Source organism: Ursus arctos, unplaced genomic scaffold (assembly GCF_023065955.2).
Source record: "Ursus arctos isolate Adak ecotype North America unplaced genomic scaffold, UrsArc2.0 scaffold_24, whole genome shotgun sequence".
NCBI classification, from domain to species: domain Eukaryota; kingdom Metazoa; phylum Chordata; class Mammalia; order Carnivora; family Ursidae; genus Ursus; species Ursus arctos.
In genome coordinates, this window is record NW_026622919.1 from 20,777,929 (window position 1) to 20,803,680 (window position 25,752).

At 50.9% G+C, this 25,752-nt stretch overlaps 1 protein-coding gene across 2 annotated transcripts; it reads left to right on the top strand.

Annotated features, from left to right (window-relative positions):
• The first annotated feature begins 11,547 nt into the window (after nucleotides 1-11,547).
• CCR7 (C-C motif chemokine receptor 7) lies at nucleotides 11,548-25,230 on the top strand. 2 transcript variants are annotated; one of them, XM_057318212.1, is made up of 3 exons: nucleotides 11,548-11,609; nucleotides 18,117-18,166; nucleotides 21,029-25,230. In XM_057318212.1, exons 1-3 carry the CDS (start codon nucleotides 11,600-11,602, stop codon nucleotides 22,106-22,108), a joined length of 1,140 nt encoding a protein of 379 aa, XP_057174195.1. In that variant the 5' UTR covers nucleotides 11,548-11,599; the 3' UTR covers nucleotides 22,109-25,230. The 2 variants fall into 2 exon arrangements, with proteins under 2 accessions (XP_057174195.1, XP_057174194.1); XM_057318211.1 differs by lacking the exon at nucleotides 11,548-11,609 and having other exon boundaries at nucleotides 17,930-18,166.
• Nucleotides 25,231-25,752: the final 522 nt, after the last annotated feature.

Consider the following 25,752-nt stretch of genomic DNA (forward strand, 5'->3'; position numbering starts at 1 on the left):
TATCTTAAGGCAGCAAGAAATTGAACCAAATCCTTTCTGGACCAAAGTGCCAGACAACCTTTGGGGCGTCTCCAGAAGTGTATAGTGTGACCTCCCTTCCCCCGAAGTGGGGGTGGGGGGACATTAAAATCCACTGTGTCGTGCATGGTGGCGCACTGCTCATTACAGTTCCCGCCATCTCTGAGGTAGCGATGAGGACTTTATGCAAAGTTGTTAAGAGTTTGAGAGTAGAAATAAAGCTTACCCTCTCACACACCTTAATTAATTAATTAATTAAAATTAATTAGGGGCGCCTGGGTGGCTCAGTGGGTTAAGCGTCTGCCTTTGGCTCAGGTCGTGATCATGGGGTCCTGGGATTGAGCCTCCCATCAGGCTCCCTGCTCAGTGGGGAGCCTGCTTCTCCCTCTCCCTCTGTCCCTGCCCCTCCCATTTGTGCATGCTCACTTGCTCACTCAAATAAATAAAATCTTTTAAACATGAATTAATTGATTAAATGTAATTAAAATTAATTAGTTGATTAAACTTAATTAAAATAAAATGTACACACTCCGCTGTGAAATATGTCGGGTTGGCCCGGTGGTGGGCTCCGTCTGGGGGGTGGGGCGCAGGCACACTGGATTTCTCATCCATCACCTGGCCTGAGAGCAGCATCACCTTTTCCGGCCTCTGTTTCACCACAGAGCTATTTCAGTCCGAGTTTCCAGCTGCTCTTGCCACCTCACCAAGATAAAGGTCACTGCAAAAGTCTCTCACTCAGGGACAAAAAAAAAGCCAAGGAGATTCTGGACAACCGTCAGGCACACGCAGGGGCTCTGGCATGGAGCTGCTGGGCTAGGAGGGCAGTGTAGCCATCACTTTCCCTCCACGGGCTGAGACCAGAATGGTACAAGATTTCTCTGAGCAATTCTAGAAGGACAAATGGCTCCTCTGCTTTCCCTTTCACCTTTCCCCAGACCCCCATCCTCACCTGCCCCCACACCTTCCCTCGCAGAGCTTGGCGACGTGAAAAACACAGACCCATAAACTCTTCCTCTCGGCACTGAGCCCAGGTGGCAAAACAGGAAGCATCTTCTTGTTAAGACAAACCCATTGTGTTCTCTGTGCACGCGTGTCCTGACAAGCGGCAGGAAACCGCCACCGGGCCGTGGCAACAGGTGTCAGGGTGACCTGAGGCCTCATGCTAGTCTGTGCCCGTCCCTCCTTCCCTTTTCTTCCTCCTGGAGAGCTGCCTCCTTCCCCCTGCGGCCCAACAGCTCTTCACCTCACCCTGTTGCTCCTTTCCCTCATGGTGGCCCAAGGCCTGAGAAGGACCTTCAAAAGCCCTCCACCCTAGAAGCATGGTAGCCTCTCTCCAAATAGAATTCTTAATACTGAGCAACCAACACAAAATACGCACATACGCTGGAATGAAGAGAGCTGCTTCTTTAGATGTTCAGATTACAAAATTCTAGGTAAGTTCAAAGCAGAACCTTTCTCGAATTTGGGGCGTCCCTGTCTGGCTGGAGCCCTAAATCAATACCGAGCTACCCAGCCCTGATGGAGGCCCACTCTCTTTGGCTTCCACACAGGAAGAGATTGTTCCCAAGTTATAAAAAACCAAAACAGGGATTGGAGGTGGAGGGAGGAATTAGAGGTACCATCTTGGACTTGATCTGCTTGGCCAGAGGGACTGGAAGCTGTAGGACGCTCTGGGTAGAGCCAAGAAATGCGTACTTGGACCAGAGCTCCAGCCGCAAGCAAGGCAGGACTTAGTTTCTGCTGATCTGGCTCCCTCCAGGGGACTCGGGGTGTGCTTCCTTCTGGTAGATCTCTCCAGATCTCTCCTTCCAGAGAAGATCTCTCTTCTTTCTTGCCCTGTTCAACTCGCCCTGTTCTTTCTTATGGTAGCAGAAGGGTGAGTTTATGGTAGGCTAAGTTATTCCCTTTTTTTTTTTTTTTACATTTTTTCCAGTTTTACTGAGATCTAACGGACATACAGCCCTGTATGAAGTTCAAGGTGCACAGCATCGTGACTTGATTTATACATATTTAGAAATGTGAAATGATTACCAGAATTAGTTAACATCTATCATCTCATAGATAGCAAAAAAATTTTTTCTGGTGATAAGAACTCTTAAGATTTGCTCTCTTAGGAACTTTCAAATATACTATCAGCATCACCGACACTGACCACGTCTCCCACCACATTCCTGCTCAGTCTTCCCTGCTCCTGCGCTCTTCCCACCTGATCTTGTGGTCTGATGTCTCAGCTCACGCCTAAGCTTGACCAAGATAAATGCACTTTTATTAACGTTGTTGAGAGATTTCAGCCAGGAGAGAGGGAAAGCCAGACTTTTTTTTTTTTAAGATCTTATTTATTTATTTGACAGAGAGAGACAGCCAGCGAGAGAGGGAACACAAGCAGGGGGAGTGGGAGAGGAAGAAGCAGGCTCCTAGCAGAGGAGCCTGATGTGGGGCTTGATCCCAGGACCCTGGGATCACGCCCTGAGCCAAAGGCAGACGCTTAACGCCTGAGCCACCCAGGAGCCCCAGAAAGCCAGACTTTTTAATACTATTGTCAGACATGCCTTTGGTTTTTTATTTCTTCTGGATTCTGCCTTCAGTCAATATCCTCCATTCTGCATGTCTTATTTAATATACATGATAAGACCGGTTCATTGAATGTAGGCCTTTAGAAGCTTATCTTGAAAAATCAGTATTTTTCCAGTTTGTTGACAGAATTTGCATATGGACCCCATTTCACTTGAGAAGACTGGATGGGTGTCATCAGTAAACAGTACATCGCTCTTTACAAATTCTAGCAGCGTAGGTGCTTAGCTGGTAAACACAGCCCTAGCTAATTGGTTCAGAAAAAGGAGTTCGTTGAAAAGATAGGAGGTGGGCCCAAGAGTTGGTAAGAAACAGTAAGACCACGGTCAGGGCTTTACAGACAGAAAAGTTCAGCTACGTTATTCTTTACCTTCTAGGCCACCAAGTCATCAGTTGGTGGTTGAACTGAATAACTAGGAAGGTTTCTTCCAGATCTTCTTCCCTGCTCCTTCTCAGAAAACTTCGTTCATGGGTAGGACTTCCCCAAAAGCAGAGTGCACATTCTCAGAGAACGGGACAGGGCGCAGGAAGCCTTGTCTGAGGGCATTTTTTCCAGGCAAGGAGGGGACAGCCATGGCCTGTGTCCTTCAGGTCATGCCTAGTGTCAGGCTGGCATGGTGGGAAAAGCCCCTTAGTTTGGAGTCAAAGGTCAAGTCACTTCTTCTCTTTGAAATCTCAGTTTCCTCATTCAGAAAACTGAAACCTAGCGAACAGAGCAACCCTGAAGGTTACATGGGTAAGCTACAAGAATGTGCTTAGAAACATGGAAGCCCTATGCAAATGTGGAGGCTTGTTACTTCCCATTAGTTGGCATGCTCTGTGGTCATGAGTTGACCAACATAGCTTATTGGGTCTTCAAGTCCTAGCACTTGACCCAATCCCTGGCAGAACAGGAGCTCAGTAAACAGATGCTGGATGAGTGGATGGATGGACAAATGGACAAGCAGAGTAGCTGGGAACAGTCAATTCTAGGAAATGCTTTGCACACCATCCTTCGACACGTCACAATGGCAAAGAGAGATTCGCTCTGAAGACATGGCAAAAGCAAAAGATGTCTCATGTGCCAAACACAACCTCCCTCTGGTAACAGGGTGTAAATCTGACCCACAGGCTACATCTCTCCTGCAAGAAGGCCAAGTTCAACAGTGGGGCTCTCCCGGTGTCCTGAACTCCCGAATTGAGCAATTCTGAGAAAGCAAGCAACCTGTTCAAGGTCTGCTGGGCAACACTTCTGGCCTGGGCACTTGCTCCTGACCACTTGCCATTATCCTCCTTTCTTCCCCTGGGTCGATCCTACTGGTCTGAGATGGCATATTTCACACGGCCTCCCCTACATGCTCCTGTGGCATCTTGGGCCTGCCCCACCCCCACCTGTTAGTTCTCACCACATTGTACTATATTCTGTCTTCTATTGCTTGTTTAAATATTATGAAATGTTTAATACCTGTATAAAGAATAATACCATTCTGGGTACCTCTCTATTTGCATCCTCTTCCCTTCCCATATTGAGTTGAATGTATACCTTTTCATGCATGTTTTTATACTTTTAGTGCTTATACTTTTACACTGCCTCTTAATTTTTCCATCTTCCCCACTGTTATGGAATAAATGTTTCTGTCCCTCCAAACTCCATATGCTGAAGCCCTAACCCCCAGGGTGGCAACGTTTGGAGTTGGACCCTATAAAGGCAGTAATTAAGGTTAAATAAGGTCCTAAGAATGGGGCCCTGATCCAACAGGATTAATATCCTTATAAGAAGAGATACCAGAGGGGCACCTGGGTGGCATAGTCGTTAAGCGTCTGCCTTCGGCTCAGGGCGTGATCCCGGCATTATGGGATCGAGCCCCACATCAGGCTCCTCAACTATGAGCCTGCTTCTTCCTCTCCCACTCCCCCTGCTTGTGTTCCCTCTCTCGCTGGCTGTCTCTATCTCTGTCAAATAAATAAATAAAATCTTTAAAAAAAAAAAAAGAAGAGATATCAGAGCCCTCTCTCCCTCTCTCCTCTTCTCTCCTCGCCCCTTTGCACACACTGAGAAAAGGCCATGTGAGGATATAGCAAGAGGGTACCAGGATATAGCAAGAGGGTAGCAGGAAGAGAGGCTGACTCTGTTGGACCCTGATCTGCAGCTCCCAGGCTCCAGAAATGGGACGAAATACATTTCTATTGTTTAAGCTACCCAATCTATGGTATGTTGTCAGCCTGAGCTGACTAATCCACCCACTATGCCCCAAGTGACTTAGGTAAGACCAGGGACCATGGGTGTTCATCCTTGTATTTGTGGAGTCCAGAGCCATGCCTGACACGTAAGTGCTTGTGAAATATATTTGTAAAATGAATGAATGAAGTCACTGCAGAACCAAAACAGAAGTCCTGGGGCCTATTCCCTGTGAGTGAAGTGTTCTCTGCTCCGCCATAATACAGGTCCTATTCAAGCTCCTGCTGAGACCAGCGTCTGCGGTCAATTCCCACCAAAGTCAATTTAAAAGGAAGAAAGGAGCTCCCAAGAAAGAGGTGGAGGGAACGCTGGCATCTCAGGAAAGTCACTTTATTAATCAATTAAGTGTTTATTAGGCACCTGCTTATCAGGTATTCAGCGCTGAGCCGCCTCTGTTTCTGTGGGGCAGTCTTTAAAAAAGTCTCCACTCCCCAGTCTGTGGGGAGTGGAGCCCACTCCCACAAGCCCCTGAGCATCAGTAAGGGGCTTCACTTCTGGAGTCCCTGCTTTGACTTTTAAGATTCTCCAGAAGGAAAAAAGGTGGGGGGGCCTGGTCGGTTAAGCATCCGCCTCTTGATTTCAGCTCAGGTCATGATCTCAGGGTCATGAGATCGAGCCCTGCGTCGGGCTCTGTGCCCATCAGGGAGTCTGCTGGAGATGCCTTCTCTCCCTCTGCCCCTCTTCCTGTTCGTGTTCTCCCCAACCCGCCTCTCTCTCTCTCAAATAAATAAATCAATCTTAAAAAAAAAAAAAAAAAAAAAGATTCTCCAGAAGGAAAGAGGCAGCAGTCTCAAGAAGTCGGCTTCAAGTCTCCTGCTAGACATGCAACACACATTCTATAACAAGTGGGCTGGGGCAGAAACTTCCATGAGAGAGGACATCACCCAGGGGACCCATTATTGAACTATTATTGAACTATACCAAATTATACTAAAAATTGGGGTTTTTTTAAATCACAGCACTTATTTGAGGCAATGCAAAGACATCTCAGAAAAGTACACAGCACAATTTTGTTTTCAAGAAGCGTGAAGTCTACTCCAGAATAGAAAATAGTTCACATGCCAATTTGGGTGTCCCCAGAGTAAAGTGCTAAGGAAGTTCGGGGAAGAAAGGGCAGTGGAAGTGGGCCATCCTGGGCCTCCATGGGCGGGATGGGACTTGGAAAGTCATACTGGGTTCCTCTATACCGTACCTGCCATTAAGAATGTGTTCACAGTGAGTAGTCACTGATTGCATGCTATCATGAAGAAGGAAAGTTCACGATCAGTGTTGAAAAATACTAGGGAATCCCCATGGTCTTGCTCAGAGGCCAGCTAGGAAACTGAAATTGAAGGCTCTCAGGCCACAGCCATGCAATGTCCATATAGCCAGAGTTGGAGGGACCGGGTAGGACAGTGAGAGGAGGGAAAGGGTTTGGAGGGAGCACCACCACTTAGCATCAGGCCGAGGCTGCTAGGGAAACCAGAATCAGCAGCGCTTCTGCACCGACAACGTGCGGCACCTGCCACAAAATTCTCCAGTCCTTCCCGGTATACTTGTGGACCTTCTACGGGGGCCTATGCCAGCTAGAGAACCAAAAAAAATCCCTAAGGATAACAAGAAATATCCTGAAAAGAGAGCCTGAGCCTTATGCGGTCCAATCCCATGATTTTCAGATGGACAGCCAAGAACCAGAGAGTGGAAGTGACTTGCCCAAAGTCATATAGTCAGTTACGGCCGAGGCAAGGCTGGAACACAGGTCTTCTGCCTCTAAGTTTTTATTTCTTAGAAGCATCTGGCACATGGAAAAGGGCTGCAGGAGGAAGCTTCTGGAATAATTCCAAACTGAAGTTGCCCTGCCCTTCCTTACCAACACCCTGCCAGAGATAACGCCTGAGAGTCCTTTTTACTTAGTTCAAGAGATTTCCTATATCCCTAAAAATAAAATGGGCTCCAAATGCCAGTGATGAGAGTAGTTAAAACCTTTGGATTGGAGAGAAGGTTCAGTGAGGGCTTCTTGTGCTTCCACTTGGGGCATGTGGGATAATGGGAGTGGTTAGGCCGTGAGCAGGATGCCACAAGAAAGTTCTGCACTTCAGTCTCAGATGGCAAAGCTTAGGTGTCTTCTAGGCATCCCAGTCTCCCCCCTTTACACTTGAGAAAACTGAGGCCCAGAGGGGGGAAGCAACTTGCCCAAGATCATACAGAGAGCTAAGTTCATTGCACTATACCCCAACAGAATGTTCATCCGTCTGGGGAGAAGAAACCCTATTCTATCTACTTGTTCATCTGCCTTCCTGCCCTGGGCGATCTGGGATTTCTTTCCCTTATTTTAGGTAAAGCATCATGTCATGCTTGGTCTTGGTCATAACTGTAGGGAAAGGGGGTATAATCTAACCTTAAATTCTTCTGTGTCTTAAACTCTTTGGGGACAGGAATCACCATGTATCAGTCAGGGTTGAAGCAAACAAGAGCCACTCTAGGTATTTGAAACAAAAGCAACTCAATATAGGGAGCCAGTTATCCAGGTGATGGAAGAGCTGAGAAGTCAAACGAGGCATGGTGAGGCCACCCAGAGATTAATAACAGCAGGAAGTCGCCAGTATCCCCAGAGCTGGAGAGACATAGGAAGAAGGTAGTATTACCAGAGCCCAGAAACTAGGGCAGGATCTGGAGCCAGGGTGGGGGTACTCATCAGGTGCTGGCCCCACAGAGGCTGATGGATGCTAGGATCACAGACAAGGAGCCACTGCTGGGGGTGCCTCCGGGAGCAGAGAAGGAAGCATCCTAGTGATGGAAAAAGCTAGACTGTGCAGACAACACCCAAAGAGGAGTTTGAAAGGCTATACTATTATCAAACAAAATAGACTTTAAGACAAAAATTGATTATAGAGACAAAGAACATTTTATCATGCTAAAAGAGTCAATCCATCAGAAAGACATAACAAATAAACATATATGCACCCAAAAAACAGAGCTCAAAGACACACGAAGCAGACACTGACAGGACTGAAGGGAGAAATACGCAATTCAACAATCATGGTTGGAGACTTCAATATTCTACTTTCAATAATGGATATAACAACCAGGCAGTCGATCAATAAGGAAACAGAAAACTTAAGCAGCACTATAAATCAACCAGACCTGACGGATACTATGGACTACTTCACCCAACAAGAGCAGAATACATTTTCTTCCCAGGTGCACATGGAACATTCTCCAAGACAGACCTTATGTTCGGATATAAAATGAATCTCGGGGCGCCTGGGTGGCTCAGTCGTTAAGCGTCTGCCTTCGGCTCAGGGCGTGGTCCTGGAGTCCTGGGATCGAGCCCCACATCAGGCTCCTCTGTTGGGAGCCTGCTTCTTCCTCTCCCACTCCCCCTGCCTGTGTTCCCTCTCTCGCTGGCTGTCTCTCTCTCTGTCAAATAAATAAATAAAATCTTTTTAAAAAAAAAAATAATAATAAATAAATAAATAAATAAATAAAATGAATCTCAATAAATTTAAAAGAATTGAGATCATACAAATGATAGTCTCTGACCACAATCAATAACAGAAGGAAATGTTAAGAGTCCACAGACATGTGGAAATAGAACAGCATACTCCTGGGGCGCCTGGGTGGCACAGCGGTTAAAGCGTCTGCCTTTGGCTCAGGGCGTGATCCTGGCGTTATGGGATCGAGCCCCACATCAGGCTCCTCTGCTATGAGCCTGTTTCTTCCTCTCCCACTCCCCCTGCTTGTGTTCCCTCTCTCGCTGGCTGTCTCTATCTCTGTCAAATAAATAAATAAAATCTTAAAAAAAAAAAAAAAAGAACAGCATACTCCTAAATAATCAGTGGGCCTAAGAACTCACAAGGGAAATTAGAAAATACTTTGAGATGAATGAAAATGAAAACACAACATATCAACACCAATGGGATGCAGCTAAGTGAGTGCTTGGAAATGTATAGGTATAAATGCCTCTATTAGGAAAAAAGAAAAGAAGAAGAAGAAGAAGAAAGGTCTCACATAAAGAACCTAACCTTTCACCTTGAGAAATCAGAAAAAAAAAAAAAAGACCAAACTAAACCTGAATCAAGCAGAAGGAAAGAAATGATAAAGACGAGAACAGAACCAAATGAAATAGAGAATAGGAGAAAGTAGGGAAAATCAATAAAACCAAAAATTAGTATGTTGAAGAGATTTACAAAATTGACAGATCTTTAATTACACTTACCCTGATACCCAAACCACACAAAGACATCATAAGAAAACGAAACTACAGGGGCACCTGAGTGGCTCAGTCAGTTAAGTGGCTGCCTTTGGCTCAGGTCATGATCCCAGGGTCCTAGGATTGAGCTTCCCTGCTCAGCAGGGAGTCTGCTTCTCCCTCTGTCTCTCCCTCCATTCATGCACTCTCTTTCCCTCAAATAAATAAATAAAATCTTTTTTAAAAAGTTAAAAAAAAAAAAGGAAAGAAAACTACAGACCATTATCGCTTATAAATTTAGAAGCAAAAATCCTCAACAAATTATTAACACCACAATCCAGCAACATATAAAAAAAGATTATATACCATGACCCAGTGATTTATCCCAGGAATTCAAGGTTGGTTCAACATATAAAAATCAATCCACAAATTTTCCATATTTAATAGAACAAGGGACAAAAAAAACAGAAAAACATTTAACAAAGTCCAACATACTGGGAATAGAAGGGAACACGATATCTAGAAATTAACTCAAAATGGATCAGAGCTAAATGTCAAACTAGAAGCATAAAACTCTCAGAAGAAAACACAGGAATTAATTAAATCTTCTTGAACTTGAATTAGGCAATGGTTTTTTAGATAGAACACCAAAAGCACAAGTGACGAAAGAAAATAAATGAATTGGGCCCCAAAATTTTAAAGTTGTATGCTTCAAAGAACACCATCAAGAAGGTGAAAAGATATTCCACAGAATGGAAGAAAATATTTACAAGTACTGTATCTGATAAAGAACTTGAGGAACTCTTAACAACTCACACTAAAAACAAATAACCCAATTTAAAAATGAGCAAATGATTTATTTATTTTTAAAGATTTTATTTATTTTTATTATTTGAGAGTGAGAGAGAGCACGAGTGGGGTGAAGGGCAGAGGGAGAAGCAGACTCCCCACTGAGCAGGTAGCCTGATCTGGGACTCGATCCCAGGACTCCAGGATCGTGACCTGAGCCAAAGGCAGATGCTTAACCAACTGAGCCACGCAGGCGCCCTGGGCAAATGATTTAAATAGATGTTTCTCCAAAGAAAATATAGAAATGGTCAATAAGCACATGAAGAGGTGCTCAACATCATTAGGGTAATGCAAATCAAAACCACAATGAGATACCATCTCCTAACCACCAGAAGACTAGAATCAAAAAGACAATAACAGGTTTTGTCAAGGATCCTTCCTATATTGAACCATATGTGGAAACGTCGTATATTGCGAACGGGAATGTAAAATCGTAAGGCCACTACGGGAAAGAGTTTGACAGTTCTTCAAAATGTTAAACATGGAGGGCGCCTGGGTGGCACAGTCAGTCAAACATCTAACTCTTGATTTCAGCTCAGGTCATGAGATCCAGCCCCACATCGGGCTCTGCGCTCAGCATGGAGTCTGCCTGAGATTCTCGCTCTCCCACCGCCCCTGCCCCTCCCCCTTTGCACACATGCTCTCTCTCTCTCAAATAAATAAATCTTTTAAAAAAAATGTTAAACATGGAATTGCCATATGACCTTTCATTTCCACTCCTAGGTATGCACCCAAGAGAGATAAAAACATTTATCCGCACAAAAACTGGTACGTGAATGTTCATAGCAGCATTATTCATAAGAGCCAAAAAGTAGAAACCATCCAAACGTTGATAAACCAAATGCGGTATATCCATACGATGGAATATTACTGGGCCATGAAAAGCAGTGAGGGTACGAGACGGGCTGTAACGTGGATGAATCTTGAAAACATGGTGCTACGTGAGAGAAGCCGGACATAAAGGCCACAGATTATATAAATCTACTTATACGAAGAGTCCACAAGAGGCAAATCTATCGAGATGGAAAAATTGGTGGCTACCAGGGGCTGGGGGCAGGGTTGGAGGGGAGATGGGGCGTCATTGCTGATGAATAGGGGGAGGTGATAAAAAATCTAAAGTTGATGGTGGCACAACTCTGTGACTATACAAAATCATTGACTGGTACACTTTAAAAGGGTGGGTTTTATGTATGTGTGTGTGTGTGTGTGTGTGTGAGTTATATCTCAAGAAAGGTGTCAGAAACATTCTGACATAGCCCTTCTCCTCTACCGTCCGTCATCTGCCAGTGCCTCCCATTGGCCAAACCTACCCGAGAAGCTGGAGGGCAAAGTAGTTTGGGAAATGTAGTTTTCTGTGACACTGAGCCGGGCAAGGGAGGGATGGGCATAATCCCTCACTCGCCTCGGACTCCCTGGCCTGTGATATTCAGGCTTAAACGTGTGTCAAATCAATAACTGGCCCCTATTCTCTTGCCTTGGGCTGGGATCCTTGTCTGCTGGGCTACACGGGGGGCTTTTTGAATATAAATAACCTGATGAGTCATGATCCTGTGACCAGTGAGTGGGCTGTCACTGTCACCTTCTCATACCCCTTGATTCTAGAAGGCACTTCGGGGCCATGGTTGAGGTCGGATTGGAGGGAGGAGCTGGGGTAGGAGGGGCAGAGAAGAGGGTGGCTCCTCTCACAACTTAAAAGCACTTCCTCCCCAGACAGTGGGAGCTCAAGACCCGGCACAGCCTTCCTGTGTGGTTTCAGCTGCCCAGAGAGTGTCATGGACCTGGGTGAGTGAGCCTCCCTGTGTGGGGAAGAGCAGCACTGGGTCACTCTGACGCCCAGCCTGACTCTGTGGAATGGAGATGGAGGAGGGGGATGGCAGGCATAGGGGAGACTCGCTGAGAAATCCGGTTCTGCAGTGGTGGCAATTCTCTGGAAGCAGTGTCTGCTTCCAGAGAATGCCACCCTGTTCTCCCAGGCACAATGGATGCACCTTTCAGACCTGGGGGAAGGGGTAACCATTGGCACCAGGAAAGACGGAAGGGGTGGATTGGGGTGGTGAGGTGGTGTCTTTCTAGAACAGTAGGGACTGGAGAAAGCTACAGGGCTGGGGTTGGTGGTGATCTGGTTGGCGCTTGTCTTCATCTCAGCTTGGGGTGATGGGTGAGGCTCTCTGGGACTTGTTTCATCAGGATGAAGTCTTCAGAGGGCTCCAGAACTTCACTCCTCGTCCTCCCTCTGCTTTCCACCTTTCTCGCCTGCTAAGCAGGGATCAGCTCTGTGCTCTGAGGGGCAAATGGAAGGTGCTGTCTTGTGCCGGCGGTACAAGGCAATGCAAACGCAAGCAGGCCCCACGCCCCTCTGGCTTTGCTGCCTTCCCTTGCATGTTAAAGGCTGGGTGGGCAACAGGGAATGGGACAGCCATGGGGCATTCAGCCTGCCGAAGTCATAGCCCAGGCCCCCAGTATGGCCCCTGCCTCACTTCTTTATGTTTTCTGCCCTGGCAGATGACTCTTCCCTTTAAAGAGCCTGTCCTCTGGTCTCACCTCCGTCTTAACTAGCTCTGAGAGGGTTCTGAGGGGTATGTCCAGCTCCAGACAGCCCATGTGTAAATCTCAGCTATGAAGTCAGACCTGGCTGAGGCTACAAAGGCCAAGTTCCTGGATGGTTCATTCTCACTAGCAAGCGAAGCACCACGGCGGCCTCAAAGCCGCAAGAGGTTGCCTTTAAAAAGTGAAGGTTCACTGGTGCGCCCTGTGCTGTCCTCACACTCCTCCCACCACACCACAGCCTCTTGCCTTTACTCTGCCTACCCCGCCGGCCGACCCAGAACCCTGGGCTTTTGCGGACCCAGCGATCCGCCGTAAGGGGGTTAAAGTAGCCACCCAACCCACCACTGGAATGCCTGGAAGGTGGGGCCTGGCCCTTGCATCTCCGTCTCGGATGCTTTGGGGGTGTGAGCAGAAAGTTTGTGGAATGAATGAGTGAATGAATGAATGAATGAATGGCATCAAGAACTCTGAGTTGACTTTCGTTTTTCCAACTTCCTCTCCTCCCAGCAGCCTGCTCCCTAATCCCACTCCCCAGACCCCCATCCCACTTAACCACGATCACAGAATGCAGGCCGTCACCCACTGAGGACTGGTTCCTGACCCTGTGGGACCTCTGTGTCCCGGTGGGGATGCTGGGAAATGTTGGAAAACCTGCTCCGCCAGAGGGGCAAGGGCGCTGATTGGTCGTTCTTGCCAATTTCCATAGCGTAAATTCTCCCCCCACGGTTGATTTCAAGCCTTAGTCTATTTCAAGGCTTGAAACGACTGAACAGAGAATCAGGGAGGGATGTGCACACTGGCTCCACGGGCCTCCGAGAACCAGCTCCAGTCCATCACCACGGGTCTTCCCCCAGACCTAGGTTTGGGGTGCTAGCCTCACTGGCTTTGATGCGGGGAGAGAGGGCAACCTCTGGTTTAGGAGAAAGGGATGTTCTCGCCTGCTTCACTCAACTCGAGAGAGAGCCCCAACGGCCAAGCCTGAAATACTGGTAGGAAGGGAAGCCACTGAGAGAAACTTTGCTCAGAACAGACTCGAGGCCGTTGGTAGGGCGGGTGGGCCACGAACGATCTGTTTTTCTCTCTCATCTGCCCAGCAGGGAGCAAGAGGCGGGTGAGGAGGCAGAATTTCTATTACACAAAATGAAAACACGAAAGCCAAGCCGGGCTGAGCTGGTCTCTTTCATGGTTTGAATGAGCAGCCGGAGGCACCCTCCCCATCTTCGAGAGAGGAGTCTTAAGACCTCAGAATTCTCCAAAACAGAGAAAAGATAAAATGAGCATGTGAGAGACTTATGTCTCATAGCTTGGCCTGAAATGGAGGCAGAGGGTAGCTGAAGGAATACAGGGCCAAAGCCTCCTGGCCTGGGAGCATGGCTGGGGAGAGGGGAACGCTGCAGCCTCAGGGAGCTCTCCTCTCTCCTCTTTGGTACCTTCTTCCAGTCAACTACCACTGATGGGGGAATTTGGGCTTGACTGGTCTTGTGGGGAGAGAGACACGAATGTCAATAAGTCACTGAGACGGAGGGAGACACAGGGCTGATGGGGTAACGGTGAGGCACGTGGGAAGCTCAAAGAAAAGTAGTGAACATGGGCCAGAGGAGCCTTTGCATTGGGTTTTGAAAGGCGTGTACAAGTCTTCAAACCAGACAAGGAGGAGCAAGGGAGGCAGGATGCGGCAGGGAGAGCAGACTCGATTTCCATCGGAGGCCAACAAGCTAAACGAGGGAAGGGGCATAAGGTGTAGTAAGTGGGGGGGAGCAGAGTGAACCAGAGGGTACAAGCCGCACCTAAAAGCATCCAAATCCAGTTTTTTGCAAATCCAGTGTAGCCAAGCAGAACATCCTGGGGGCTCAGCCTGTGGACTCCCCACCAGTCAGCTCCGACAAAAGCTAACAGAAACAAGGTAGGAGCGAGTTGAGGGGGGTGGAAAGAACGTGGCCATGCCAAGGAGGAAGGTAAGAAGGGAGGCAAGAGGCACAGGCAGGACCAGCCTTAAAGATTTCTGTGTGGCATTGCTGAGGGGTTGGTCCTGACAGCAATGGGGAACCAGTGCAGATTTTTCTTTTTCAATCAGGGGAGTTCAGGGATGGGAGTTGCATTTAGAAGGAGCTCTGAATGTCTTATGTCTGGGCAGAGGTGGGGCCGGCTCTGAGATGTTAGGGAATAGAAGCAACAGAGCTGGAGGACCCATGGAATGTGGGAAAGCGAGGCTTCTCGTCACACTCCACAGAGGTCCCTATACACAGAAGACTCATCAAAAATGTAAGGTGACACAGTAGTGAGAGTTCCATTCAAATCTCAGATCCATCTCTTAGCAGCTGTGTGACCCCAGGCAAGTGGCTTGACCTCTCTGGGCCTCTATTTTTTGGAATACAGCTTGAGAATCACGAGGCATGGCTCACAGGATGTTGTGAGGGAGAGATACACAAAGACGAAGAGGCAGCACAAAGGACAGGTTAGGAGTGTGGTTTCTGGAGATGGAAGGATTCAAAGCCCAGCTCCACTATTAGCCAACGGCGTGACTCTGGAAAAGTTGCTGACCTCACTGAGCTTCGGTTTCCTCAGTACTAGATGGGGATTACAGGAGTACCTACCTCAGGGCCTTTGTGATGATTGACAACGATCATACGTGGAACGGTTTGATGCATAGTGAGAGCTCAGGAATTTGAATTATGTCCCTGGGTAAAGCAGTTGGTATCATACGGACTGCAAGTTTCCACCAGCTGTCATCCGTCCCTGCCTGTTGTCTGAAAGGGGGACCCCCGGGCTTCTTACCTTCTCTCCAAATTTCCTTACCGCTTTCCTGTTTCTTCCCTCCCTCTCTCTGCTGCCCCCCGCCAAAAGTTGTGTCGGCAGGTGAGGAATTCCAGAGAGGAAAAAGTTTAGGGTGGCTTTGGGGGCCAACTAATGGCAGCCATGATTCCCTAGAGGGCCTGGAAAATATGGGGATGAAAGTTTGGGATTTGGAAGAGCGACCGACCAACAATCCCCTCCTCCCAGACAGGAAAGCAGTTTCCCTTGCTGGGGGCTCAGGTTGGAGTGCTAGGGAATTTTCTTTTCATTATGATTATTACTAGAAACTCAAGAACTCAGAAAATACCCAACATATAAGTCATCTACTTCTCAGCCCCTGAGATTCCCAACTTCTAAAGCCTGTTGCTTTATGACTTTGTAACAGACAGAAACGATCTGACTCATGGCCGCTGACCGGGCTCCTGCCACACGCCAGAATTCCCCTAAATTCCCATTTGGTTACCTTTCTTGAGAACGGCCTATTTTGGTTCTACAAATCCTTGTTCATCCACCATTTCCGATACACCTGGGATGAGAAATCATCTACACACACACACACACACACACGCACACACACACACACACACCCTAGTCGCACCTCCTTGCCCCTCCCCTCCACCTGTGGCAAAGGAATGGGGCTGGGCCCAGGGGAAGGGGTTGATGGAGTGAAATAGAAACAGTTCTTACTCCTTGTGTCTACCCGTTGTGACTTATCAAAACTTTGAGGTTTCTCAGTTCTCACTGCCAGTCAAAGCGGGCTTTCTCTAGAGTAACGAAAGATTTGTACGTGTTTAAAGAAACCTCGAGCACTTCACACCAAGATGAGTCAGTGGAGAATGGGCGGTGCGTTGGACCCTGACAAGAGCGTGTTGAAGATAGAGATGTGGGCTTGAGTGGGGCCTCCCACGGTAATTCAACGAGGAAGGGGGCTGGGAGAGGGGAGCTAGGATGTTGTGCAATCATCTATTCCCACCCAGGACTGCAGATACTCAGGCGCATGCCGGGGACAATGGGACCGTAGGTGCCTATCCTCAGAAAGAGAAGACACGCCTGGAAGGCAGGTGCAGGTAGACAGTGAAGGGCTTGATGGCCATACTAAGCTTCAGGGCCTTTCCCCTTAGGGCTGGATGGAGAAGTCCTCAGGATTTAGGAGGCCCGGTGGGGATTGGCATCAGAGCGCTGCCTTAGAAAGTCGTGTCTAGCAGTAGTGTGCAGTATAACTTGCTTGAGGTGGAAGAAATACCTATTTGTTTATGTGGCTTGAAGCTCTTTCTCCTTGGCCCAGGAACCCCCAAGCCCAGAATCCCCCCAACCTTAGACGCTCCAGCAGGAGCATGCAGTAAATTGGGTGTCATGCAGAGAGACTTCCAGCAGGTGGCGCTATAGCCAAGGACAGAGAATTCACTGGCACTCTACTTCCTCTCGGAAAGCAGAACCCGTCGCTTGCAGGAGGAGGGCCCCCAGCTTCCAGAAGGTGCCTGAAGCAGAGTCCCAAGCATTTCCCTGTCCCTGTCGAGACTGGAAGTATGACGGGCCTGCCAGTCCTGCCTTGGCATTCATTTGTGGCATCCCAGTTACTGACTGTCCTGTGGGCCAGGCCCTGGCTGGGAGCTGAGGGTCAGGTTACGGGGTGCTCCCAGACGGTTTGGTGAGATAAAACTGCTACATAAATTACCCTGTGCACTGTCTTCCCTGCTCAGCCCTCCGAGGAAGTAAGTTCCCACTCCAGCCCTCAGCTCAGCCACAAAGCAGAACTGAGAGGCCAAATGCCCATCCTCTGTCCGCAGCAGAGCAGGCCTGTGCGAACCTCGGGTCTCAACCTGTTGCTCAGACTCAAGAGAGACTCCTGACTTCCAGAATGTTCCCAGGTTCTGACCCTGCTCTCCGCAGGCCGGGCAGGGTCCCTGCCCATAGCCGAGTGTCTTCCCTTTTCCCGCACCTCGCAAGGCCCCAGATTAGAAACAAGTTCAAGAGCAAACATACACACACACTTCAGTCAAGCAAAAAAGGTAGTTACCTCAGAGAATAGTCTCTATCATACCACACTATCCTAGGACAGTGTCCCCTCAGGCCACCCCGGTGCTCTCTCCCCCAGAAGAAGGGGAAACATGGCATTCATTCACTCATTCATTCATTCATCACAATTCCTGGGTGCCTTCTTGATTCTGGGCCTACACTGGGTAAAAGGGAAGAGGTCCCTGCTCCATAGACAGGCTGAGGGAGTAGGCCAAGTAAATCACCAGTTGGCCTTAATGAATGTCAGTTGAATGAGGGGTTATGGGGAGCAGGTGGGTCCCCAAAGCATTTCCCATCCTTGAGATGCTAGGAAATAACCACACTCCTCCACCTAGTCCTGTGGCATCAGCCCCTCCACTCAGCTGGCCTCCCCCAGAGGACACTTAGGGCTGCAGATGGGGCTGCCCATTCACCCAGATGCAGGAAAAATGCTCCCCAATGGCTACTGGCACAGGAGCAGTGCAGGGGACACACACACACACACACACACACACACACACAGAGTTACCACCACCCTCTCAGGGCCTTGCTTCCCACACAACCTGGAGTGGGAGGGGCCACTCAGACCCAGGAGTCAGGGTCAGTCGAAACTCAGCCTTGAGGGGTGGTATGGGCCAGGGTGGGTTTTCCAACTCCAGAAGATGGCCTGAAGAGCCAAGCAGGGGGTGGGGAGCGGGGGGCTGCCCTGCATTCTGATCCCACTCCTTTCCGGGACGTCGGAGTGGAGGAAGAGGAGGTGAGGGCGAGCATGGCTGGGCAGCAAGCCAGGAGCTTCAAGGCACAATCTGGTTCTGATGTTCCAGACAAACGCGGTGCCTGGGGCTTGTGATGAAAGTTCCCAACAGTGCCCCCACCCCTCCCCGAGGCTTTCTTTCCTAACAAAGAGCTGTCCCTGTCTGCCAAGCAATAACTTTCTCACCTTGTCTCCTGCAGGGAAACCAATGAAAAGCCTGCTGGTGGTGGCTCTCCTTGTCATTTTCCAGGTGAGATCTGTGGCCAAAAAAACTCCCTCCCCCACACTCCCTCCCCAAAGCCCACCCTTTCCCGACCCCAGGGTCCTGGTGGAGGAGGTGGGCACTTGCTGGAAGGAAAGAGACCCGGACACAAACCCACCTGCCATTCCTTAAGAGGACGGCTGCCCCTCTCCATCTGCTGAGGGACCCTGCGAAGCCACACGTGGTCTCTGAACGTCCTGACACCATTTAAGTTAAAACACAGGGGGAAATAAGATACACCCTCTTCCCTACCCCGCTTCCACTATCCCCAACCAGGATGCAGAAATGTGGGGCTCCATCTGAGTGTGCAGAGAAACAGCAAAGGCTGTGAGGTTCCTGGAGTCTGTCCATGTGTGTGCACAGCCATGCGTGCAAAACTTCATACATGAGCTGAGAGAAGAACACGTGGTCTGGTGACCTGGTTACTATTCTATTACCCCAAAGCTGTCTCCCTCCCCCAGTATCCAGCCAAAGCCTCCCCTGGAAGCCGCAGTCCCTCCTGTGAAATAAAGAGGCCCATTTGAGCCCCACTTAGTGGTGAGGGAAGAAACCATGTGGCCCAGGACACTGGGGGTGGGGGGAGAGCACATAGTTTATGGGGGCTCAAACTCTGCGGGAGCAAAGTCCCCCAGTTTACACTGTTCTGCTTCTCAGTCCCAGAAATGGAGACAGGAAAGCTGGCCCCACCGGGTGCTGGAGTTAGAAGAAACTATAACTCAGAGTCTTCTCTCTTCCATTTGTTGGGGGTGGGAGCTCTCTGGAGGGGGAGGAGGAGGGGAGAGGGAGGCCAAGGCCAGAGCTCGAGAGGCAGTCCTTCAGAATTTGGCTCTTCCCCAAGTCTGGAGGCCAGAGGGGCAGCTTTCCAGGAGCTCCGGCCAGAGGCAGGCCCCAAGCTGGGCACTGTTCCCAAATCCCAGAGGTCCCCCGGAGCTTGGGCTGCAGCCCACAGCCTGGCCCCCTTCCCCATCACCACTCCCTCCCCTATTTCTTCATTTCAGGACTCGGGAGGGGCTGTATTGCTAGAAGTGGAAGCTGGAAGGTTGGGGAGGGGATGAGGGACAGCTGGGGCTCATTCGTCTCTTTACTTGGGGGTACGGGGGTGGTTCAGATGGGGCAGGATGTGGTGGGGGTGTGGGCTGCAGAGGCATCAAGCCTAGTGGCCCAGAGTCCGGAAGTAGCAAAGGGTGGAAAAAGAAGGCGGGACAGGGTGGTGGGGAGCACACTTCATAGAGGCTGTGTGTGCCCCCTAAAACCCTGGGACTTACCAAGGATGGCCGAGAGCAGCCAGCCTCTTCAGGACCCTCAGGCTGCAGTCATTCCCAGAGGAGGGAAAATGGGGGTGCCGCTGACTTTTCTCAAGATAGCAGTGCCCAGAGAAAAGGCTCCTGGATATTATTTTGTCCTCGTTCTGCGACTGTGATAAATTCAGGATTTGGAAGTGAGAAAGACAGAGACAGGAGGTGGGGAAGAGACTAGGTTCCACTATGGCTGGGTGACCTTGAGCGAAGTTCTCCAAAAGCCTCCCTTTCCTCATCTCTAAAGTCCCTCCAGCTCCCCTATTGCAGGACAACGAATTATGGTGAGATGCCCAGAGCCCAGTTCCCAGAGGAGGGACCGTGAGCTTCCCGGGCAGCCCAGCTGCCAGCCCACAGAGGCTCAGCCATCACTGTGCTCAGAGGCACAGGGGCGCGTGCCCTCCTTCATTGATAAAATCACAGCAGGCTGCCTGAACCTTCACCCTGCCCTGCAGATGGGCTAAAAAGAAGGCCTCGAGCAGCTGAGCCCGGCTGACTGGGATCTGCCAGAAGAGACTGCGAGGAAGAGAGAGACAGAGAGGTAGGGGGAGAGGGTGGGAGCGCAGGGGCAGAGTAGGAGACAGAGCCCATGCTCTTCCTGAGGTGCAGGGAGGACTCCGTCACGGCTAGGGAGGCTGGGGCCCGGCGGTGCGTCCTCCGCTCCTGTCATAGCTATGCAGTTGAGTGCACTTGGGCACGCGTTGCCAGAGCCCCCGCTGCATGCCGGGCACCGTGCCTCGGGCCCCAGGGATCCACAGAATTCAGCAAGTCACTCACCACGCAGTGTCACGGCAGCTTGCCCCAAACCGGGGTTTCGAGGCTTCTTAACAGAGCGTCTGCTTTCCTCTCTTCTGGCTCTAGGCCCTCCTCAACCTTAACCCCAATGTGGATTTTCCCTCAAAAGCTGAGTATTTTGTAGGCTCCCTGGAAAACTCTTTCTAGCAGATTCTAAAAGGAGGCTCAAGATGAAAGACACACATTCCTACTTTCCTGGAGTTTCCAGGTGCCAGAACCGAGGTTGACTACCTCACCACAGCCATGTGGGGGAGAGAGTAGTCATCTCCATTTCACAGATGAGGAAACTGAGGCTCAGGGATAAAGTGTGTTTATCTGGCCCAAGGCTCAATGCCCAGACGATTTCCAGTCCACCATCAGGGGACATAATGTCGAGCCTTTCTGAGTTGGCAAGAACAGACCCTTGCTACTTACTAGAAGTGCAGAATCTCAGGTCCCAGCCTATTCAATCAGGACATGCGTTTTGACAAGATCTCCAGGTAATTCATGTGAGTGTTAAGATCTGGGAAGCACCGGTTTCAAATCAAAGAACCACCTGGAAAGTTTAGAAAACCAGATTTCAGGGCCCCACCCCCCGTGATTCTGGTTCGTAGGTCTCAGGTGGGGTCCGAGAATTTGCAGGTGATGCCAACGCTGCCCACGGTGGGGACCGCACGTTGAGACCACTGCTCTGGCCATCCCAGTGCAGCAAGATTCGCCGAGCTGAGCTGGGTCCCGCTTCGCTCAGCGGGGTCGTGTCGCCCTGTTCCCTTGCCCTCAGGTGTGCCTGTGCCAAGATGAGGTCACGGATGATTACATCGGAGACAACACCACGGTGGACTACACGCTTTATGAGTCCGTGTGCTTCAAGAAAGACGTGCGCAGCTTCAAAGCCTGGTTCCTGCCAATCGTGTACAGCATCATTTGCTTCATGGGCCTGCTGGGCAACGGGCTGGTTGTGCTGACCTACATCTATTTCAAGAGGCTCAAGACCATGACCGACACCTACCTGCTCAACCTGGCCATGGCGGACATCCTCTTCCTCCTGACCCTTCCCTTCTGGGCATACAGCGCGGCCAAGTCCTGGACCTTCGGCGTGCACGTTTGCAAGGTCATCTTTGGCATCTACAAGATAAGCTTCTTCAGCGGCATGCTGCTGCTTCTTTGCATCAGCATCGACCGCTACGTGGCCATCGTCCAGGCCGTCTCGGCCCACCGCCACCGAGCCCGCGTCCTTTTCATCAGCAAGCTCTCGTGCGCGGGCATCTGGATGCTGGCCATGGTGCTGTCCACCCCAGAGCTCCTGTACAGCGGCCTCCAGAAGAGCAGCAGCGAGCAAACGCTGCGGTGCTCCCTCAACACCGAGCACGTGGCAGACTTGATCACCATCCAGGTGGCCCAGATGGTGGTAGGCTTTCTGATCCCCCTGGGGGCCATGAGCTTCTGCTACCTCGTCATCATCCGCACCCTGCTCCAGGCCCGCAACTTCGAGCGCAACAAGGCCATCAAGGTCATCATCGCCGTGGTCGTGGTCTTCATCGCCTTCCAGCTGCCCTACAACGGGGTGGTCCTGGCCCAGACGGTGGCCAACTTCAACATCACGGGCAGCGGCAGCTGTGAGCTCAGCAAGCAGCTCAACATCGCCTATGACGTCACCTACAGCCTGGCCTGCGTCCGCTGCTGCGTCAACCCTTTCTTATATGCCTTCATTGGCGTCAAGTTCAGGAGCGACCTCTTCAAGCTCTTTAAGGACTTGGGCTGCCTGAGCCAGGAGCGGCTCCGGCAGTGGTCTTCCTGCCGCCACACCCGGCGCTCCTCCATGAGCGTGGAGGCCGAGACCACCACCACCTTCTCCCCGTAGGAGGCTCCTCCACCAGGACTAGAGGGACCTCTCCCGGGGCCCCGGGGCCGGGGACAGGCTCCAAAAGCTGCAGAGGGAAAGGCGGTCCTGGCCTTGAAGCTCGATCTCGTGGGGAGAGCCCGTGGGGCAGCCCGGCCCCCCGCCGCAGCTACCTCCACCCAGGTCACAGAGCATCATGACTGATGTGGTAGGGCAGATCCTGCCACACCCCAAAACCAAGGCTGTTGTCCCCCAGGCCGAAAACCGGAAGTGGAAGTCAGGAAACAGTCCACACTTGGAGTGAAGGGAGAGTTGGTGACAGGTGGACCGGTGGAGGGGGCCTGGCAAGTCCTCTGAATGAAACTCCTTCTGACCTAGCAAGACACCCTCCCTGAGATTCGAGGGCTGAGGCAAGCTCTTCCAGAAAACAAGGCTTTGTCTCCAAGACCAGAGATGGTAGGGAGACTTCTTGGCTTGGCAGGGAAAGGGGACGCCAGCGGGTCAAAGTCTCCGAATTCCTCCCTCCAACTCTTTTTCCACTGTCATCCAAGCCGCTGAGAAACGAGAAACGGCAGCCTCCAGGCCTCCCTGAAAGCGCATTGCCCCTCGCCTGCCACCTCTCATCAGGCTGCTGCCCTCCCAGGCTCTCCGCAGGGAGGGGTGTGGTGTTTCCTGCAGGCCAGGCCAGCTGCCTCTGCCCAGCCAAAGCCGCTCCCGGCCAGGACTCTGGGGCGAGGATGACGTGCGGGGAGCCCTTCTCGGGTCTCAGCTGGGTCTCAGCTCTGCTCGGATGGAGGAGTGGGCAGGAGGAGAGGTTAGGGGCCAGGGGGGTGGCGACAGTCCTGGCTGCCAAAGACCAATGAGCTGCTCTTTGTTCTTAGTCGTGGGGACAAAAAACTCTCATCCTGTCCTGCTTTCAGTTCATTAAGACAGCGCAGTTTACTCCCGTACAAATACAAATTTTCCCTTGCGGAAACAACAGCTTTAAAAGAAAGGGGGGGGGGATATTTTGGTAAATGGCAAATGGGTATGTTCCTGTTTTGCAAGCCTCCACTTCCCACCTGACCACCCCCTCTTTTCTCCTTTCCCTGGCCTTCATTACCCAGAGATGATCAGAGCCCTGAGGTCTGCCAAGCTATGTTCTGAGCCCATCCAGTGACACAGGCCCAGGAGGCTGAAAGAGGTGGGGGGAGGGGAAGTACAGGGTGCCCATCTTGCAGGTGCCCTTCCAGAACTTGTGGGAGAGGACCCAAGCCTGTGCCATCAGCAGTGACCGAGAGACGTGGTGTGAGCAGAGCTTTGGAAAGAACAAAGTTGTCCCTATCCATAACCTCACCTCCAGCAATATCTACTCACTGGTCAGCTCATCTGTTCCCGCTCGGTCTGGAACTAGAACCCATAACCCTTGGTCAGTCCCTTCACACTCCCCACAAGGGTATATAGAGGGAGGGCGTCCCGCTGGGCACACAGACCACAGCATGCTGGGTTAAGGAGGCTTGGGATAGCACCCATGTGACAGGCTGCACCCTTTGCTGGACGCTTGAAAGCCAGGTTCATGCATGACCCACCCTACAGACCCATAGCTGATGTCCAGTGACCCATGATGGAGGGGCAGGGATCGGGGAACAGCCGGTGCCCTCCACATAGATCCATGTCCCTGGGTGTCCTGATGCCCGCCCAGATCCCTGACTCCTCCAAGCCAGAGAGGAGGTTGGCCCAAAGCTGTGATGCATGAGGACGTGTCTGAAGGGCCCAGCACAACAGCAGCTGGGGGCCTGGCAGGGGGAGAGGGGGGAGGCGACACTCAGGCCAAGGTGATTCCATCAATTGTCCAAAGCGAAGAGAGCCTGCGTGGTAATGAAGCCCGTTCTGTAATGTCCTCAGCACATGACACTGCCCTCCTCCGTGGGATGCCCTGGGCACTATCTGTCAGCCAGCAAGCCCTGGGGAGAACGAAGCCGGCCTGGGCGCAGCCTGCGGGGAGCAGCTCGTGAATATTGAAAGGTGCAGCTGCGGATGTGTGTGCACGAGTGTGGGGTGAGAGGGGGGACCCCGGAGCGCCTGTGGGGCCCCCAAGAGGAGCACGGAACCCACTGGTGTGTACAGCCTAATGAGGCTACGGGCAGGAAACGAGCCTCGGGTCCTGAAGGGAGGAATTCGAAGGAACGCTCATGAGCAGGAAGCCAGGCCAACCGCACAAACACGCCATCTCGGCTTCAAATACATTCTTCTAAAATAACTGGACATCTCCGAGTATTTACAGAGACAACAAACACCAGCAATATTAATTCCCCAAACAGCTCTATCTTAGCTCATTGCTGGCCTAGCCCCTGCTCCCTTGCCCAGCGCTCTCATGGGCCTACCCTGAACTTTGGGGGACCCCTAAGGAAGAAGGAACGAACTCACTGGGGAGACCACCAGCACCCAGGTCTTCTCTCTCTCTCCCTCTCCATCTCTCATCTGCTTCATACAACTGCCCCATCTTCCTGGGTTCATGGCCCCCATGGCCCCTCCCCGTCTCCTGCAGCGTCCCCCGTCTTTCCATCCCCAGCCTCCCTGGTTGTAACCCCAGGGCCTAAATCCGCCCTTCCAGCCGGAAGCACCGCACCTCAAGAATCATGGATTCACAGAGCTGCAAGGGACCTCAAAGATCAGCTGGTCCAAACCAGTCATCTTCTGGATGGGGAAACTGAGACCCAGAAGGAGGAACGGACTTGTTTAAAGAGACTTTGCAATATAAGGATACTGGGTAAACTTGCTTTGGGGGCCTGAGGGTCTGGCAGGATTGTGGGAGGTGGATGCGGGAGAGCCGACTCTCTGAAGCCGGCTGACTCGGAACCTCATCTCTGTCCCTTCCCAGCTGCGTGACCTTCAACTGCTGCTCAGCTGCTCTGAGGCTCAGATTTCTCAGCTGCAAAACGGAGAGGATTTGGCAAACATTTCGCACGGTGCCTGGAATGTTGAATGTGGTGATGAGGAGCCCGGGCTCTGCGGCCAGACCTCCTGGTTTGAATCTCAGCTGCGCTCCTTGGGCTCCTTACTTAGTCTCTCCGTGTTTCGGTTTCCTAATCTGTGTGATGGGGAAAATCATAGCACCTACCTCCTAGGACTGTTGTGAGGAGCAAATAAATTCATATTATATAAAATGCTCAGAAATCCTTCTGGGAGGGTTGTTGATGATCGTTAAGAAATGTTTAACACATGGTAGCTAAAAAAAAAAAAAAAAAGTTGCTGACCACAGGGAAACCAAATTCAATTCCTTAGCCCCATTTCCATCCCCCCACAACTTATACATGGAGCTGGAGGACAGCCTGAAGATTAGGCAGTCTGTCCTTCCCACCAACTGTACGGGTAAGTCAACTGAGGCTCAGAGAGGTAAATTACTCACCTGAGGGCTCTTAGGAGCTCTTGGCCATGCTAGAACTTGAACCCAGGTTCCCGAGCTCCATCCAGAGCTCTACCTGCAGACCTTTTGCACTCCCCTGGACTCCCCCATGTGTCCACCCTGGCCTGCGCCACCCTCATCCCAGACCATCTAGCTCTGGTCTGGCAAGCACCGTCCCTCCTGTCCTGTGGGCAGGGCCTTAGGGAGCATCTCCCCTCACCCCCATAAATAGTCCCTGTCCTTGCCACTGAGTCCAGGAAATGAGGTACAAAGAAAAGAA

What these genes read in the sequence shown, in the direction of transcription:
- CCR7 (XM_057318211.1), top strand. Translation starts at nt 17,978, where the DNA reads ATGTTCCAGACAAACGCGGTGCCTGGGGCTTGTGATGAAAGTTCCCAA. An exon ending in CTCTCCTTGTCATTTTCCAG is followed by an intron (nt 18,167 to 21,028) that starts GTGAGATCTGTG and finishes CCTTGCCCTCAG; the next exon opens with GTGTGCCTGTGCCAAGATGA.